Below are 20421 nucleotides of genomic sequence, written 5' to 3'. Positions count from 1 at the left end.
TGAAATTACTATAGAAATGGAGCACTTGTTCAATAAAATCCCAATTCTAAGGACATTCCTAGCAAAACAAACAAACATTTGTCATGACTTGTCACTCAAAAGCATCTTGCTATAGCTACCTAATTTATAATGTAGCCAAATGAGATGTTTTAAAAGCTTTCTTGCTGTATAAGCTGTTTATTTTGTCATTCTTTTAACATTTACCACTGTTGAATATTCAAATTTATATTTAAAAATACACCCTTTTAGGTAATGAGCTGTTCATCTTCTGTGATTGTGAACATCTTTTTGTAAAAACAGTGATATTTCAATTGCATCCACTCCCACATTAAAAATACTACAGTAATTTATAGGAATACTATAGTGTTTTTGAACCATATTATAAAATAGCCTATTTAAATTCTACAGTTGCTCTGGTATCACAACAATAAAAAATGTTCAAAAACACCATAATATTTACTATAAATCACCAGAGTATTTTTTTTCATGACCTCATTCATCTGCTATAAAAAATGTGAACGCAAACTTCACCACTGATGACGTTTCCAAAAACAGCGAGATTGGGGAAGTGTCCTACTTCTGATGTATTTTTTGAGGCCTCCTCATACTGCAGCCGTCCGCTCTCGTCTACATTGCAGTCAGGGCGCACCTCAAACGAGCCTAATGTCTGCCTGCTTTATGTTATAATTATTATTTTAAAGTTATATAAGAGAAATACAGACACACACAGATGGCTTTTATACTGTTTTGTGAAATATTCTGGTCAGATCTTTGCTAGCATGGTAATTCTTAAACTGTTTTAATAAATAGCGATGAAGAGTTAGTTTGCATTTCATAGACGTCTTCACACCTAGTTTATATGAGCACTGCAGGTGACAAGTGCGTCAACAACACAAGTGATCTCACAAGCACATTCAAGAACTTACAGGTCTATGGAGCTAATAAGATGCCAAAACAATCTGAATTTGAATTGTGTTGATTTGAATTAATGACTATTGTAATGTAACTAATCTGAATTTTTATATGCCGTTAAATTTTTTTTTTTTTTGAATTTCTTAATTTGAATTTGCGTTTCATAACTTGAATGTTGAACATCTGAAATTTAAGACAAGTGACTTTTTCAAGGCTGATTTTTTTGACGTATTTTTTACCCTTAGATTTGTTGTGTTCTGAATATACAGACTGCAAATATTAAGTTTGTAAAAAAAAAAACAGTTTCAAATTTCAAGATGAAGAAATTCATAACATCAAATTCAATATTCTAAAATTTTAAACCAGAAATTCAGATCGTGAAATTCAGATTCAGCAGAAAGTTGGTCAGGGGTGATCAACAGGGAAGAGTAGACGATCACCGAAAAGTCAAACTAAGAATCACTCACTTCACCTTGATTCATAGTTATGGACAAATTACAGGGTGTGAATCATGAGGGTGGGGGTTGGAAATAGATTCAAAGTAAAAGTTTTTTTTTTTTTGTTTGTTTGTTTGTTTTTTTGTATCTACATATACATACCTTTCAAAACTCCCCTATTTTACAGTTCTATCCCGCTATCATCCCGTAAATATATTTTCCAGTATTTCTCCCGTAATTTCAGTCTTTCTCTGAAGAGTGGCAAACAAACACTAAAGAAGCGATCCTGCCTATACGCAACTCATACCGCCGAACCACCAGGGGTGCCCCTTGCTCCTAAATATGAGTCTGTTCTGTGCCTTCGCTTTGTTTAGGCATAAAAACACTTTGAAATAAATATAAAAATGTTGCGATTCCCTTTTCTTTTCATTACAGGTGCCGTCTCCCCTTCATATGCAATACTCAAAACAGTCATGTAGCGGTGCGTGACTGTCAGCTGACACGCTCCATAGTGATAAATAGAGGCTGTTTCCCAAACAGATTCTGTACACGCGATTTAAAGTGGAGTAAAAGTCTGGGTTTAGGGTGCGTGTATTAACAGATATACACATAATTAATAATAATAACAACTACAACAACAACATCGATCTAAACATGTCCATCTTGGTGGGGTTTTTTCAAACACAAAAAAATTTGTCCTAGATGAGCATAAAGAGTTAGGTAATATTAATGAGATAAATGAGATATTCATTCATTGCTCTTTAATCAGAATGTGTAAGTTATACTGTGGAGAAACGGCTAATGAGATTTGATAACTTGATTCTATTTCATTGTAATAGCTATTCATTTTAATAAGTTTGAATTAATTTTAATATGCTATTTATTATTTCATTACTTTTATTATGCTAATATTTAATATGCTAATTTATTTTAAGATGCTAATTTATTTTAAGATGCTAATTTATTTGCTGCTAGTGTATACTATTTATTTTTTTCTTTTTCTTTTGTAATTAATAATAATAATAAATATTACTGACCATTTAACAAATTATTTACAATGAAACAGCTCCAAATGAAAATATTTAGTAATTTGGGGATTTTTTAAGGGGTGGGGGAATCTCTTATTATGGTGGGCGTATCCCTTATTTCTACATCCCAATGTTGACAGGTATGTGTATAGCCTAATGTAAATGTAGCTTTAAGTACAGGGAAGGCTGCTTTCAGTTTCAAGTCACATAAAACAAACATTATGTTGAAAACTCACCAAGTGGCTTTCCCTGAATATTCACAACAATATAGACTTTTAACACCTCTTATTTTGTTATCATTTGAAAAAGGTTAACAAAGGTTAACAAGAAATCTCTGAGCGAGTCATTCATAGTGAGTCACTTAATTCATTTATAAATGAACCGATTCAAACGACTGCATGAACAATTCAGTGACAGAGAGAGATTTGGCGCCACCTATTGGACATTTTGGTTTCAATGTATTTTAGCTAAAAATGCTGTAATATTTTTAAATATATGGAAAAATCTAATTATTCAAATAAATATAAATGTAGGGTAAATATCACATTTGAGATGTGAATAGATGATATTAAAAAAAGAAGCATTTTAGTGCTGATAATGGGCTCAGAGCAAACATTTCATTAAAAGTTCATTAAAATACTATATTATATATGCTATGATGTACTGTAGAATACTGTAACAAGTAGCATCTTGTATAATTTGATGAAGTTTGGTGAAGATTTTGGTGAAGGTGTAAGAGCCCTGTGATTGGCCAAAATGCTTAGTTTGACTTCTCGGTGATCGTCTACCCTTCCCTGTTGATCACCCCTGACCAACTTTGTGCTGAATCTGAATTATACAATCTCAATTTCTGGTTTTAAATTTTAGAAGGCTGAATTTGATGTTCTGAATTTCTTCACCTTGAAACTTGAAACAACAAACCCAATTGTGATGGCCAGTGTGGTGGCCACACATTGAGAGTGAGGCATGCACGCACACATACACACACATACACACACATACACACACACACACACACACACACACGTTATACATATTCATTTAAGATTATTTATTGGTCACAATTTCAGTTATTGTGTTTATACATTTTCGTTTCATTCATATCTGATTTAAATAAGACTCATACACTTTCAGTTTCTCATTACCTTTCTTTATTATTCACAGTACATTTATTACTATTTTGGGTGCACACAAAATCAGTTATCTGTACTGTATGTTTTGTTAATTTAGTTTTCTTTTGAGTTTAAGTTACCGTGCTGCAGTGCCGACGAGGAACAGAGTTTCCGGGTGTGGTCCGCCCAACTAAAGGTCCGACGTGCCGCAAGATGCCGTCTTTTGGTTCCGCCTGCCGATACCATTGGCTTAATGGCTTGGAGGGAGAGCTCATGTTTAGTTTAGGTTCAATAATGATTTGCAATGTTTGTTTATTCAGATTTATATTTAGTTTTGCCTTATTTATAATTTATTTAACTTATATTTAGATTTGTATTTAGATGTTTGGCTTAGTTTATTGTATTTGTAAATTGTATGTTTTTGTCTCCCCCTTCTTGTTTAATGTGGACTAGTCCCTGTGCTATAAATGTGGTCTGTCTTGTCATTTCATGGAGTTCTGTTTTTGGTTTAGACATAATTTGTTTGGTTTGAACTCAGTTTGTTTTCCTTGTTTAGTTTATTGTTCTTTCAATTGATTTAATTATTTAATTAATTTATTTTTGAACTTTTTGTAAACCTTTTTGACTTTATTAAAAATAATTATTTTTGGAAATCTTCTTTTTTGTATGCCCCTTACTGTACGTGCTGGCTCGGTCCCTCACAAGTGGTGTCAGAAGTGGGATTTGCCAGTAGGGGGCATAGTTTTTTTTCTCTAGTAAACTTTCTGGGCCATGAACCGAGGAGGACGAAGAGGAGCCCCAAAGGCTGTTTCAGTGGAGCAACTGGATGAAGTTGCACAAGAGCTGGGGGATGAAGAATTACAGGAGGTGAGAGAATTTGATGTGGAGACTGAATGCACTGAACCAACAATAGCTGACTTGACAGGCTTGTTGAGAGCTCATATGGCAAAAATGGAGGCTCAGGAAGCACAAAGGAGGGCAGAGCTGGCCCAGCAGGAACGCCGATTCAAAGCTCTCCATCATCAGTTTGGCCTGTTGCAGCTGGAGGTGCAGGCCCGCACAACTCCTGTTCCAAATACTTTGGTAACACCTCAAGATGATTTGGATCACCCAGATGAGGGTGCTGGTCCAAGTAGGCCATTATCTCAGTCAAGTACCTGTCAGAGAGAGGGAGCTGAAGCCCGTGATACAGGTCAGTGCCCACTCAAAGAGCCTAAATTGGAAAAGTTGTCTGATGGTGATGATGTTGAGCATTTCCTAATTACCTTTGAGAGAATGGCAGCAGTTTGCCGATGGCCAAAAGAGGAGTGGGTATTTCATCTGATTCCCCTTCTGACGGGTAAGGCCCGGGCTGCTTATGTTCACATGGATGTTGATGAATCTTTGAATTATGATGAACTTAAATCTGCAGTATTAAGGAAATATGACATCAGTCGAGAAACCTACAGGCAGAGGTTTCGGTCTCTTGAAGTAGAACACCTTGAAAGCCCTAAAGAACTATATGTGAGGTTAAAAGAACTGTATGGGAAATGGATGCAGCCAAAAAGTAAGTCTATTGAAGAGGTTGGTGAAGTGATCATTCTTGAACAATACTTGAGAATGTTGTCTCCAGAGCTACAGGTGTGGGTACGAGAACATGATCCACAGTCTGCTTCACAAGCGGCAGCACTGGCAGATGTGTTTGTGGCAGCACGTCAGAGAAATCAGTCCTGGTGGTGGAAATCCAGCCGAGATGACCGGAGAGCAAATCCTCCCCAGCCATCTATGAGAAACTTCCCTGGTGCTGGTAAGCCTCCTGGAGGAGGGCCTGCATTTGTCAATGCTCCTAAGAATTATAGGAAAATGCCAATATGTTACCTATGTAATCAAGAAGGTCATACCAAGCCCATGTGCCCTAGAAATGTAATCAAGAATACTCACCTGTGTTATGTGCCCAGGCATCTTGCAAAGCCAGCCCCTAAAGCTGAACGCTCACCAGCAAGCACCACTGTTGAGATTAATGGAAAGGAAATGATTGCTTTGGTTGATACCGGGAGTGATCAGACTTTGGTACACATGAAGTGCATTTCTCCAGCCCTCCTTCGCAACACCAACCTGAAGGCTGTCCGCTGTGTGCATGGTGACGAAAAGCTGCTACCCACCGCAGAGGTCTATCTAAAGGTGAGAGGTCAGACTTACTACTTGGAGGTCGGTGTAGCTGACAACCTACCTTTTCCTGTAGTCCTGGGGCAGGACCTGCCAGTACTGTGGGACTTATTGCAGCCACCATCCACCTGTAACATGGTTGTTACTCGAGCCCAGAGCCATAAGAGAGACGAAAGTAAAGAGTTGCTTGCTACGCTACCATTCTTTGATGCAGAAATCGATGGCTCAACTAAACCTAGGAAATCCAGACGACAGAAACGGTTTGAGAAAATCCAATATAATGCTTCCGTAATGCCTGTTGATAAGTTTGCTGAATTCTCACCCAAGTTTAAGCTGCCGGTCAACATTGTGCAGATGCAACAAGAGGATGCCAGTCTTGTTCCTTATCTGGAGAGAGCAAAGCAGGAGGATGGAAAAACTGTTGATGGAGAGACAAAGGAAAGATTTTGTATGTACCAGGGTCTACTATATCGTCAGATGGGACAAGTGACACAACTGGTGGTACCACAGTGTGTCCGTGAAGTTATCCTTACTCTGGGTCACTCGATTCCTTGGGCTGGCCACCTGGGGAAACGTAAAACCATCGCCCGTATCAGAAAACACTTCTATTGGCCTGGTCTGAACTCAGAAGTAGCCCAGTACTGTAAAACCTGCCCTGAATGTCAAAAAGTGTCCTCTGACTGCCCAAGGCGGGTCCCTCTCCAACCACTGCCACTCATAGGCACTCCATTCGAAAGACTGGGAATGGACATAGTTGGACCAGTGGAGAAAAGTCGTTCGGGTAACCGATTTATGCTTGTAGTGACTGACTATGCCACTAGGTATCCTGAAGTGTTTCCCTTAAGGTCAGTTAAGGCCAAGTACGTGGCTACCTGTCTAGTGCAACTGTTCTCCAGAGTTGGCTTTCCAAGTGAAATTCTAACCGATCAAGGGACTAATTTTATGTCGAATCTTCTGAAGCAGGTCTATAGGTTGCTGGGCATCAAGAGTTTGAGAACCACTCCTTATCATCCCCAGACAGATGGGTTAACCGAAAGATTTAACCAGACGTTAAAGCAGATGCTACGCAAGTTTGTTGGTGAGTCTGGTACTGATTGGGATCAATGGCTCCCATATCTTTTGTTTGCCTACAGGGAAGTGCCACAAGCCTCCACTGGATTTTCCCCGTTTGAGTTGCTTTATGGTCATGAAGTCAAAGGTCCCTTAGCATTACTCCGAGAAGTTTGGGAGGGAAACCCACAGAGAAATGATGAAACTAATGTGGCATCCTATGTGATTCAGATGAGGGAACGCTTGCAAAAGATGTCTGCACTAGCTCAGTCTCATTTGGCAGAAGCTCAAACACGCCAGAAAACCTGGTACGATCAATCCGCTCGGGAGCGGCAGTTTAAGCCTGGTCAGAAGGTACTCGTGATGTTGCCCAGTCATGAAAGTAAGCTGCTTGCAAAATGGCAGGGGCCGTATGAAATTAAAAGGAAACTAGGTCCTACCACCTATGAAGTTGCTCTATCTGACCATGCTCATTCTACACGTACTCTGCATATAAATCTGCTTAAAGAATGGTTTCCTCGTCCGCCTGAATCTAGCCACAGCTTGATGATCCGGCAAGTCAAAGAAGAGGATGATTCTGAAGTTTTTCTGCCTCAGTCAGCTCTAGGAGATGTGGATCTGAGTCACCTGTCCCCACAGCAACAGCATGAGGTGAGAGAAATTTGTTTACCAGAAGTCTTCTCAGAATACCCTGGCTTTACCACCTTGATTGAACATAATATTGAGTTGAAACCCGATGCTGTAGTTCGAAGAATGAGTTACAGGGTCCCTGAACGTCTCCAAGAAGCGCTGAAAGAGGAGGTGGATCTGATGCTGAGGCTGGGAATTATAGAACCCTCTAAAAGCGAATGGTGCCACCCTGTGGTCCTTGTTCCAAAAAAGGATGGGTCTATAAGGTTTTGTATAGACTTTCGTTACCTCAACTCTGTGACCAAGTTTGATGCTTACCCTACTCCACGAATCAGTGATCTCACTGATCGACTGGGCACCTCAAAGTTTCTAACCACCATTGATCTTTCAAAAGGTTATTGGCAGATTCCGTTGACTCCACAGTCCAGAGAACTCACTGCGTTTAAAACACCCTGGGGCCTATTCCATTTTAAGGTTCTAGCCTTTGGACTGCATGGGGCACCGGCCAGCTTCCAAAGACTAATGGACCAGGTACTGCGAGGACTACCATTTACAGCTGCTTATCTGGATGATATTGTGGTGTACAGTGACACATGGGAGCAACATCTGCAGCATCTCCAGGAAGTTCTGCAACGCCTTCAGGCAGCCGGCCTGACAGTTAACCCCCAAAAGTGTACCATTGCAAAGGCAGAGACAGAGTACTTGGGGTTTGTTATTGGTAAAGGGGTGCTCCGACCCCAGGTGGAGAAGGTACGGGCCATTGAAAAGTGTCCACAGCCACAAACCCGTAAGGAGTTAAGGTCCTTTTTGGGTATGGCTGGGTTTTATCACAGATTTATTCCCAACTTTTCTGGGCGGGCTGCAGTATTGACTGACATGGTTGGTTCAAGGAGTCCCAATCAGCTGAAGTGGACCCAAGAAACTGTTGCAGCTTTTCAAGATCTCAGAAAGGCCTTGAGTAAAGATTCTGTCTTGCATAACCCTGATTTCCACCAACCCTTTGTTTTGCAAACTGATGCTTCAGATCGAGGCCTGGGAGCTGTATTGCTGCAGGGCAGCCCTGACACTCGACGCCCAGTGGCCTTCCTGAGTCGAAAGCTCTTCCCCAGGGAAGTTCGCTACTCTATTGTGGAAAAGGAATGCTTGGCTGTGAAGTGGGCATTGGACTCTTTAAAGTATTATCTGCTAGGCCGGGAGTTTATACTGGAGACTGATCATAAAGCTCTACAATGGCTTCAAGAAATGAAAGATACCAACAGTCGTATTACCCGCTGGTACCTGGCCATGCAGCCCTTCCGGTTTATTATCAGACATGTCCCTGGCAAAGAAAACCTTACGGCTGACTACTTGTCCCGATGTGCCAGTGACATTCCCGAAGGGAGGGAGTATGTGATGGCCAGTGTGGTGGCCACACATTGAGAGTGAGGCATGCACGCACACATACACACACATACACACACATACACACACACACACACACACACACACACACACACACACACGTTATACATATTCATTTAAGATTATTTATTGGTCACAATTTCAGTTATTGTGTTTATACATTTTCGTTTCATTCATATCTGATTTAAATAAGACTCATACACTTTCAGTTTCTCATTACCTTTCTTTATTATTCACAGTACATTTATTACTATTTTGGGTGCACACAAAATCAGTTATCTGTACTGTATGTTTTGTTAATTTAGTTTTCTTTTGAGTTTAAGTTACCGTGCTGCAGTGCCGACGAGGAACAGAGTTTCCGGGTGTGGTCCGCCCAACTAAAGGTCCGACGTGCCGCAAGATGCCGTCTTTTGGTTCCGCCTGCCGATACCATTGGCTTAATGGCTTGGAGGGAGAGCTCATGTTTAGTTTAGGTTCAATAATGATTTGCAATGTTTGTTTATTCAGATTTATATTTAGTTTTGCCTTATTTATAATTTATTTAACTTATATTTAGATTTGTATTTAGATGTTTGGCTTAGTTTATTGTATTTGTAAATTGTATGTTTTTGTCTCCCCCTTCTTGTTTAATGTGGACTAGTCCCTGTGCTATAAATGTGGTCTGTCTTGTCATTTCATGGAGTTCTGTTTTTGGTTTAGACATAATTTGTTTGGTTTGAACTCAGTTTGTTTTCCTTGTTTAGTTTATTGTTCTTTCAATTGATTTAATTATTTAATTAATTTATTTTTGAACTTTTTGTAAACCTTTTTGACTTTATTAAAAATAATTATTTTTGGAAATCTTCTTTTTTGTATGCCCCTTACTGTACGTGCTGGCTCGGTCCCTCACACCAATATTTGCAGTCTTTGAATTCAGAACACAAAAAAGTTTGAAAATACGTCTATAAAAATCTGCCTTGAAAAAGTCAATTTTCTTAAAATTTCAGATGTAAAATATTCAAGTTATGAAACTCAAATTCAAATTTATAATTTTTAAAAAGCATATAAAAATTCAGATTAGTTACATCACAATAGTCAATAATTCAAATTAACACAATTCAAATTCAGAATGTTTTGGCGTATTATTAGCTCCATACAGGTCTAGCTGTCTGGTCATAATAGGAGAACAACGTTGTCTTGAAATGTGTAAGTAAAATAATTAAGCTGAAAACAAATGATAAATCAGTGATTAGGTGTGCTGACTTCACTCAGATTCCATATCACCAATCCCAGCAGAAAGTGCAAAGTGTTCATGTCGGCTACAAAAAAAAAATATATATATATCTTTAAATATTAGAGCGATATCTTATATATTAAAGCTGTATTCTAATATGAATTGGTTACTTTGTATATGAAACTATGAGACAACAGAAAACAGTAAAGCAGTAACTAAAGCAGTAGCCTGTGGTTTAAAGGGTCACGAAACACCAAAACACATGTTTTGAGCTGTTGACAGTCGTATATGTGTCCCACACTGCTAAAAACACTATTAGGACACCTATATTTCACTAAAAAGTGTCAATTGGTTGTTTTTGTGTTATTTTAAGCAAATTCATACTTCCTGTTTGAAACGAATTTTTGAAGCTGCGTCACGGTCATGACATAATAGCGTGTATTCCAGCGTGCAGACTGGGCGTCTGTGCCAGAGTGAGTCTTATTACGTCTAACAGTGTAATAACATTTAATAATTTGGCAAATAATTCGACTACAGATGTCCATGTAGGTTAAACACCATCACTTTCTCCTGTGTGTTTATTTTGACTCTGAAACTTGCGCGTGCCCAAATAGACACTCCCACACCCTCCCACTTTAGTTCCTCCGACACTCCCCCTAAACAGAGCTGGACACGCCCACTTTTCTGACTTTTTCCAAAGTAGAGGTGTGAAAACACCCTGCTGAAACGAGGGGGTTTCATGGCCCTTTAACTACAGAAGGCTGTTCCTTACAGCACAATCATACTCTCTGCTTGTTCTACATTCTTTTTTCAAACAAAACATCCTGTGAGACACCACATTTCATTATAGAGTATGTCCACACATGTAGGGGAATGACAATAAAGCTTAACTTGACTTGATTTTGTGAATAAATTTAAAATATATAAAATATATAAATAAAAAAGTCTATTTATGTTCCTACTATCCTGACTTGTTATTAAATGCATCCCATCTCAGGCATTTCCAGTGTGTATCTTTAATTCACAGCTTTAGCTCTTTTGATTTCACACTTAGCTTTTGTTTTAAGCTTATAATACTCAACCATCTCCCTCTTCCAAGACCCTGTTCCATTTTACCACAAGAAGCTTGAGTGATGTTGTAGAACATGATAGACTATCTGGAAGTCTCCTACAAGTGTAATCACATCCTCTCAAAACATCATATAACTACAAACTACTCCTGTTACTTTATTAATGTCCAAACTGGAGCTGTTCTTCATCACACTAACATATGAACACTTGATATCTGTCAAAAGACTTCTTTTGAACATATTTATTGTTGTTATTTTCTGTTTTATGAAATATTCTAGTCGGAAACGATGCTAGCATAGTCTTTCCTAAATGTATTTAATGAACAGCAAAGAAAATAATTATAATGGGTTTTTTTTTAAATTAAGAGCCAGTTTTTAATTTTCTTAACACCTAGTTTATTTGAGCAATGCAGGCAACAAGTACGTCAACAACACTAATGATCTCAGACTTCCTTCAACACACACAGTGTGTATGTGCGCACACATTATATGTGTTATTGATAAGTCGTTTTCCTCATGGGGACTAAACAACGGTCTTCATAAGGTCAAAATAAACGGGTATTGCTACTTTACTACAATTTCTATACGTTTATTTTAAAAACAACAACTTAAATGCAGCGGCACAAAATCACTGAGGTCACTCAGAGTCGATTCTCTTCTGCTTCACTTTAACTCAACTGGGTTTGGTTCATTCAAGCAAAGAGCATCAAACATACGGTCCGGTCAACAAAGGTGATTCATTCGGTTCAAGGGATGATTGGAAAACGTATATTTTTATATATTTATTTTATTATGAAATAGTGTGTTTTATACTATGCTTTATGAGACACAGACTGTTTAAAGCAGGAAAAGTAAGAGATCTGGGAGTGTATGACATGATATCTGCTATAATAATGTCTGCTTGCTACATGGTATAATTATTATATTAAAGACATATGAGGATGATAGACATTCAGTCCACAAGCTTTTACTACAGAATGAAGAATTCCATAAGAGAGACCTTATGAATTATAATGTGGAGTCAAAATTGTTCTGTAGGTGTTGATTTTAATAGTTGAGTACTGTAGGGTCATAAACGCAAGATCATCCCTCTTTTATTAGCATGATCTTAAATACTGATTTTATTCAAAATTAAAAATATAAATAAGAAAAAACTAAATATTAAATGTTAAAATAGTTTAAACAATGTGTAAAATATTTCCTCAAAAGGTATTTTTGTTCCGTTCCACTGTCAGAAATATTTCTAAAATAAAGCTTCAGCAGAAAGATGCACATCTCACACTGAAGTGTTTTAATTCTGAATTAATCTATTTTAATTCATCAAAGTCAAAAGCAGAAGCAGGAGATGAAGTGATGAAGATAAAGAGGAGTAGTTAATCTGCATGTGTTTTAGTGAGTGAGATTTAGCATCAATGTTGTTGTGTTTGGTCTTGGTGGCACAGATCTGCTTCGTTGCTGTAGCTTTAATTATTAGTGCAGAGTGAGTACTGAGATGTGCTATTGTCAGTATATTTACAGACACGCTGTCAGAGAATAACACACACTGCTGACAGAAAAAAAAAACAACCACCTGAGCTGAATGAACACTTTGATTAAATCTTTGCCATTCTCTTGTAGAATTCCACACACAATGTCAAAAGGGCTCTCCGGAGAAAACAACAGACCCAACAAACCAACCGTTCTCATTCAGAGAATTACAGCTAATAATAGTCAATTCATACATGATATAAATAATTAACATTACAGATCAAACAACATACTGAAAAATGACCAGTATGCATCATGATCACAGCAAACCAGGGACGGAGTGGCCATCTGGCAATTGGGCCGGTATGCTATTTTTTTTTTATTATTATTATTTTTTTGTATATATCGTTTTTACATGCAGGCAGCTTTTATCTCTTGCAAGATGTGAATATTATGGTGATGATGATGATGATAGTAGTAATAATAATTTTAAATGTTAAGCATTGGCCCAATCGGCAATGCCTGGCTGGTTTCAAGATGAGCCGACCCAATTAGAGGTTACGCGGACGGGTCCCACTTTATATTAAGTGGCCTTAACTAATATGTACTAACATAGGAATTAATAGTTTGTTACAATGTACTTATTATGTAAATACATGTATTTACTGTGTAATTAAGCTTGATTAAATACATGTATGTAATTACATCTGTAATTACTTTTTGTAACTACATTTGTAAATACACTGTTGACCATCCCTTACACCTTAACCCACCCTTAAACCTACCCATGCCACCAAACCTGTCCATAACCCAACCTCTACTCCAACTCAAAAGCACCACAAGTGTTCTCAAATACATCATAAACACAGTAAGTACATTGTATTTATTTTTTGTATGTAAGTACATAGTAGTTCAGGGACACTTAATATAAAGTGGGACCCGCGGACGTAATCAAAATCTGGCAAGAATGTCAAACAAACAGTAAGTTCAACACAAGCTTATTGTCAGAGATGGACGGTAAAAATTAAAGCCGGGGCCGAAAAATTCAGAGAAAGCAAAAAATTGCTCTAAGATCAGACACCGCTAAATGCAGAAAATTAACTCAAATAGTCTTGAAAGTTGGTGTTTCTGTGTGGAGTTTGCATGTTCGCGTGGGTTTCCTCCCGGTTTCCCTCACATGTCCACACACATGTGCTATAGGTGAATTGGGTAGGCCTAATTTTCCATAGTGCATGTTTGTGAATGTGTGTGTGTAGTGGTTTCCCAGTGATGGGTTGCATCTTGGAGGCCATCCGCTGTATAAAACATATGCTGGATAAGTTGGCGGTTATTCTGCTGTGGCGACCCCTGATTAATATTTACATTTTACATTTACATTTAGTCATTTAGCAGACGCTTTTATCCAAAGCGACTTACAAATGAGGACAAGGAAGCAATTTACACAACCAAGAGCAACAATGAATAAGTGTTATAGGCAAGTTTCAGGTCTGTAAAGTCTAAGAAGGGAAGTATTAGTAGTATTAGTTTTTTTTTTTTTTTTTTTTTGTACACTTAGTGTGATATTCAGAGAGGCAATTGCAGATTAGGAAGTGTAGTGGAGACTAAATAGTTGAGTTTTTAGTCTTAGTTTTTTAGTTTTTTTTAGTCTTAGTTTTTTTTTTTAGTTTTAGTTTTTTTTTAATAAAGGGATCAAGCCAAAAAGAAAATGAATGAATAAAATGACTATATGGATAAATTTGTTATAAACGGGTTGTTTTTGTTCCAGTCACACACATTAAATGTTTAAATATCTATTACATATGGAACTGCTTATATTATTTCACCATCTGTACACCAATATAAGTAGTGAATGTGCGTGTCCGTGGATGGGGCTGTGTCGGTGTGGTAATGTGGGCTGGTGCGGCTATAGTGCCAGGGCTGATTTTTAGTCCCAGTCCGCCCCTGCTGCAAACTAAGCTGAGGCCTCATTTTACATATAAACTACAAACATAAACAACATGTAAAAAATAGAGGCAGTGGCGCAGTAGGTAGTGTTGTCGCCACACAGCAGCACAGCTGGGTCGCTGGTTCAAACCTTAGTTGGTGTTTCTGTGTGGAGTTTGCATGTTCTCCCTGCCTTCGCATAGGTTTCCTCCGGGTGCTCCGGTTTCCCCCACAGTCCAAAGACATGCGGTACAGGTGAATTGGGGAGGCTAAATTGTCCGTAGAGTGTGTGTGTGTGTGTGTGTGTGTGTGTGTGTGTGTGTGTGTGTGTGTGTGTGGATGTTTCCCAAAGATGGGTTGCAGCTGGAAGGGCATCCGCTGCGTAAAAACTTGCTAGATAAGTTGGCGGTTCATTCCGCTGTGGCGCCCCCGGATCAAAAAAAGGGACTAAGCCGACAAGAAAATGAATGAATGAATGAATGAATGAACATGTAAAGGAGACGCTTGTTGACGTCCCTGAAGTGAAAGGCCACCATATAAACAGATCCAAGAGAAAAGAATTAAATGAAACAAACAATGCAACAATCAGATTAAACGTTCACTGTATCTCATTAAATGTGTTCAGAGGAACCGAGACAGGGAAAATAAATCCAGAATCACAACGCTTTACCTCCTCTGCAGTGCTAGAACAGATGAACCAACAGAAGCAAATCCTCCACAGCCTCAAACACTCTCTCTCCTAACTGCACAACAGATGAGGAAGTCTGTTACTTTCCACAATATAAAGACAGGATCCAAGACCACACTTGTGTCACTCTCACAAACACACAAATAGAAAGTGTTGTACAACAGCATGTATTTGATGTGTGATGTGTTAATGGTCACCGGTGCAGAATACAGCCAAACACACCTCAGCACAGCTGGAAACAACACCATGAAACAGCTGAATGAGTTTTACATCCACACATCACCACTGAAGCCTGAAGTTAAACTTAATTGTTGCCTCTGAACACAATTAGAAACATTGCTGATGTTTAAATACATGAAAGATAAAAGTGAAAGAATCTTCACTTACATTAGAGGATCACTGGATGACTTCACTAGAGGATGTTTTAAATGCGCTGCAAACCACTGACACAAACAACACTGGGGCCTTTAAATGTTGAGGAGCGAGTTTATTGGCTGCTGAGGCAACAGCAACCAATCACCTGCACCATGTAGCTGAAGCAGACCCATTAGGACTTAATATTTATCAGTCTGTGCACCCAAGAGAGTTTCATGACAGAGCTTTGATTATCTTCCAATGTTGTATTGCTGAAACAAAGAAAACACTTCTAGGTTTAACTCTTGATGTATTTATTGATCTGCTTTGTGTTTACCGAATATAAATACATCATATCTGTGTTTCTGCTTTTAGTGCTGATCTCCATCCTTCATTCTGGACTCACTCAATATGGACATTATAATTACAAATACACTGGAGGTACTGTGACATACTGCAGTAAATATGAACAAGTGTGAATGATGTTGTAGTTTGTGTATTTTAGTTTATACAGGGATACATCAAGATACCACATCTGTCTCTGTATTATGTTTTGTTCATATTTTTTGTCATCTTTAAATCAGCTGTAAGAGCTGTTTGTGTGTTTTCTTTTTTTAACTCTTTGTTTGACAACTCTAAATAATAATACAACTGGGCAATAAGGAAAATAAAAACAGGTTTGAGTTATAAAACTGAACTGTATTCACCTTATTCTCCGCCGACGAGCGAGCGCTGCCATTTGAATCTTTTTGGCTTGAGACTTCCGGTCTCATTCACTTCTATTGATTTTTTGACGTTAAAAACTGCTCGTTACGCTGCTTGATGTTGCAATTTGATATTTTCTTATTATATTATTCTACTTGGTCTGTATAGTCATGTAAACATTTGTTTGTAGAGCAAGTAGTTTGACCGTTTTCTGCCATTTATTATTCCTAGTCATTTCTCCCATAAGCGACTGAATCGGAAGTTCTACGACAATCGCGAAAACAGGCGCACTTCCGCATTTTAGAATAAGGTCAATAAGCTGTGTGATAAATAAACCCTGATAAAGCTGTATTATATCTGTTATGAGTGAGTTGAATAGTGTTCTCTTACAAATTAAGATCTTTTTAATAATTATTTAGAGAGGTCATGATATTCCCAAATCATGTAAATATTGTACAAGACAGTGGAGTGATGTGAGTTAAAGACCGTGTAGCCCAGGCATGAATGTAAACACTGATTTAATCTTGATCAGTAAACATTTTATTTGTTGTAGACCAGGGGTTTTCAAAGTGTGAGGCGCGCCTCCTCTGGGGGGCGCCAGAGCATGTCAGGGGAGGCGCGGGAAAAATATATAAAAAAATATAATTATTAAGTTTAATTATTATATCTATTTTTTATTATATTTAAACGTTTTAATTAAACAAAGCTAAAAAAAATAATACGTCAAAAATAAGAAAACCTTTTTTACCCAGAAGGCCATTGCTGTGAATTCGCTTCTGTTTGGAAAGTCTGTCGCGCCCACGCTCAAGAGCGGTGTTGTCGCGCGCCTACTGAAGGGCGGGACCGAGGGTGTGCCGTGTCGCGGGGGCACTTTTGATCATTTCCCTATGTGTGCACGTGCCTGCAATGGATCGGTTTCTGAAACCCCCCGATTCAAAGCCTTCAAGTTCAGGGCTTAAACCCAAAAGACAACGATATGATGATCAGTATTTGAGTTTAGGATTTACGTGGACAGGACCAGCTGATGAACCACGACCTTTAAGTGTGGTTTGTCAAGATATTTTGGCTAATGACAGCATGAGACCCGCTAAACTTCGACTGTTTTGACTGGGATGAACAGTTCTTCGATCTGTTCTATTCATATTAACCATCATCCTAGTTTCAAAAACGTTATATTAAAATACTTGTTACTCTGTAAATAATTGCACTTTCATGCAAATGATGATAAAAGTGAGTTAACAGTCTGACATCTGTCTGTGTCTTTATATATATATATATATATATATATATATATATATATATATATCTGTGTGTGTGTGTGTGTGTGTGTGTGTGTGTGTGTGTGTGTGTGTGTGTGTGTGCACGTGTTTGGGAGGAGGGGGGCGCCAATGGATAAGTTGTGTCAAAAGGGAGGCCCACTGTCTTAGACTTTGAAAACCCCTGCTGTAGACAACACAAGCTACAAGCTGATGAAAACCTGAAAATACTGAAGTGTTTTATCTCATAAACTGGTTTTGAGTTCATAACAGTGATCATGACGCTGTTAAACAGTGATCATGACGCTGGATTAAAGATGGAGACACTTACTATCAATACTATCCATACAATCCGTACACAACATCAGAGGCAGAGTTGAGATTCAGAGCTGATTCTGTGTCTGTCAGTGGTCAATACAGCTGTAGAGGAGAGAGATCAGACTCACAGAGATCAGACATCAGTGCTGCTGTTACACTGACTGTATCAGGTGAGGCTTCACATTCACATCTCTACAATCATCATTTCACATCAGTATTTGTTAGCAGAAAAAGGGGGGTGGGGGGGTGAATTCCAATTCAATCAATCTTTCATTTTTCATGAACTCAACCTCCTGCAGTTCCCTCTCAAACGCCAGTTTGGGAAACACTGATTTACTGGACAGAAACTGTGCAGAGATCAGTGGTCTTGATCTTGGTTTTAGAGAACATCTTCACAAATATTTGCTTTTGAGTTTTTAACATTTTCCACAGACGACAAAATATTCTCATCAAACAACAGAGCTGTTTGAGTCACGTTATGTTTCTGTCTTTCTCCTCAGCTTTACCCAGATCTACAGTGACTGTGACACCAGACAGTGCTGTATTCACTGGAGAGACAGTCAATCTGACGTGTGTGATTGAGTCTGATCACAGTGTCTGGACATATGAGTGGTATAAAGACAGTATAAAGTTACAGTCGTCTGATCGTTACACTGTAAACAGAGACACTCTCACTATCAGAGGAGCTGCTGAGTCTGATCAGGGTCAGTACAGGTGTAGAGGACTCATATATGGAAGATCCGTCTACACATATCCAAGCCCTGTTGTTTCTCTCTCAGTAAAGGGTGAGTTGAATATTATTTGTCTTCAAATCTCTGTCTACCATTTAGGGCTGTGCAATTAATCAAAATTTTGAGTTTGGCCACAAAATGATTATGGAAAAAAAAAAAAAAAAAAATCAACATAACAGGGTACCCCCGGGATCCTGCAAATGAAATTCGCACCTGCAGCGCAAATTATATTTACTTTTAAACGGTTTACAGTAAGATTATGTATTATAATTGAAACATAAAATGAGATCGTAAAATATAATCAACAACGAAAATGTAAATAAAAACGTAAATTAAAAATATAAATGAACATGTCTAGTCTTAGTTCTATCAAAATAGCCAACACTACATCTCTCTATATTTAGACTAAAAGACTGCTTTATTTATTTATTTATTTATTTATTTAAGACTAAATATTTGTACTGAATGTTTGTGCTTTCATTTTAGTTGTCTTTCATTTCTTAAATTCTATTTTCCAAAACGAATCCTCTTTGCACTTAAAAAGTTTACAATAAACCAGGTAAAAAAAATTTAAATGTAAGTTGAGGTGATCGCAAGTTCACAACTGTGAGGTGATGTGCTCTACCGGCAGGATAATCTATATTATTTTGCTGTTTTTCATATGCGCACGTTTAAGATTTGAGATTATAACATTGCCATGATAGTCAAAGAAATCAAAACATTATTTTCACCCCAACGCAATTTAATCGGGCACTGAAGGCTAATAACTTAATTCTTATATTTGCTTTTTGACTTCTCACCATGTATCTTTTCTACAGCATAGTATAATGTAAGAGCATGTCTATTACCAGAAAAACTAAATTAAAATTATATTTTAATTGAACACATCACATCACATACAGTAAGCTACGCCTACAGAACAGTCTGTTTAGCATTGTGAAAAGGCAAAGCTGAATATCTGTGGTTAAAGTGCCACCCAGAGGTCAAATGCTGCTGGCGCATCAAGTACCGCCGTCGCCGCGGCATGAATGGCGGCACAAGGAACACACTGAAATAGTAACATCTGTACATTAACAAATACGAAAACGAAGGAGGTTTTTGCAATAATTTTAGTTAGTTTCAGTTAGTTTTGTATCTACACAATAGTTTCAGTTAGCTCAAGTTTAAAAAAAAAACTTTTTATTTTTATTTTAGTTAACGACAATTATTTTACATTTTAGTTTTTGTAACAAGCTGTCTGTATAAACAATAAGGCAATTAAATTATTGGTGGGGACATTTCAGTAGTTGGTGGATATCTACACCCCTGCAGTAGACTGCTTCAATCTTTCACTCACTTGTACTTGGTGATTTTAGCGAACACCTCAGATACTGTTGGCTGGTTTCTGTTGGTTGTGCACCTTTTTTACCGACGTCATTATAACGACACAGATCACTGCCTATTCACGAGTCCCGCAGAAAAAGTGATTGACAGGTGGTAATTATGTGTGTATCTTGCCTTTATTCATTTACTGTATGATTTGTTTATGGGTAAAACAAAGACCATGCAGGTCAGGTAGTTTAAACGGTAGGCTACAAATAATTAATTCGTTATTAATTAATTAATTATTCATAATCGAAAATCGAATCAAACCGTGACTTTAGAATCAAAAATGTAATTGAATCGAGGATTTGGAGGATCGTGACACCCTTAATAAACACACACACACACACACACACACATAGACACAACGCACCAAGCAAGTAAAACACAGCATTACGCTCTCTCTCATTCACACATATAAACACACACACACACACATACATACACGTGTGCGCACTTGCTCGCTCAGGAGCGATTTGAACTTTATGTACTTTTGTATGAACTTTAATCCTAGGAAAGGCAAAAATAAATAAATAAAATAAGACCTTTGTAACAAAATCCAAGACTTTGTATACCAAATTCAAGGCTATTAAGGCCCTAATTTGAGATTATCAAATTT

General features: G+C 38.0%; 1 protein-coding gene and 1 long non-coding RNA gene across 6 annotated transcripts in view; one reads left to right on the top strand and one right to left on the bottom strand.

The window, feature by feature from the left end:
- The window catches only part of LOC141375273 (uncharacterized), a 256688-nt gene that overhangs the window by 101334 nt on the left and 134933 nt on the right, over positions 1 to 20421 (bottom strand). The window lies entirely within an intron of this gene.
- LOC565947 (novel protein containing immunoglobulin domains) overlaps positions 1 to 20421 on the top strand; it is a 34121-nt gene that overhangs the window by 4850 nt on the left and 8850 nt on the right. For 2 of the 5 annotated variants that reach the window (XM_073907964.1, XM_073907963.1), the window contains exons 2-4: positions 15806 to 15871; positions 17602 to 17879; positions 18210 to 18494. Coding sequence is in view for 3 of the 5 variants with exons in the window: in XM_073907959.1 (XP_073764060.1) it covers positions 12765 to 12828; positions 15806 to 15871; positions 18210 to 18494 (415 nt within the window). In the remaining 2 variants the exon portion in view is untranslated. Of the gene's footprint in view, positions 1 to 12615; positions 12829 to 15805; positions 15872 to 17601; positions 17880 to 18209; positions 18495 to 20421 lie in introns of all 5 variants that reach the window. The other 3 variants (XM_073907959.1, XM_073907960.1, XM_073907962.1) reach the window with 3 other exon arrangements.

The sequence above is a fragment of the Danio rerio genome, chromosome 7 (genome assembly GCF_049306965.1).
Source record: "Danio rerio strain Tuebingen ecotype United States chromosome 7, GRCz12tu, whole genome shotgun sequence".
NCBI classification, from domain to species: domain Eukaryota; kingdom Metazoa; phylum Chordata; class Actinopteri; order Cypriniformes; family Danionidae; genus Danio; species Danio rerio.
The sequence above is the reverse complement of the archived record's forward strand: the minus strand, read 5'-3'. Positions and strand labels throughout refer to the sequence as shown.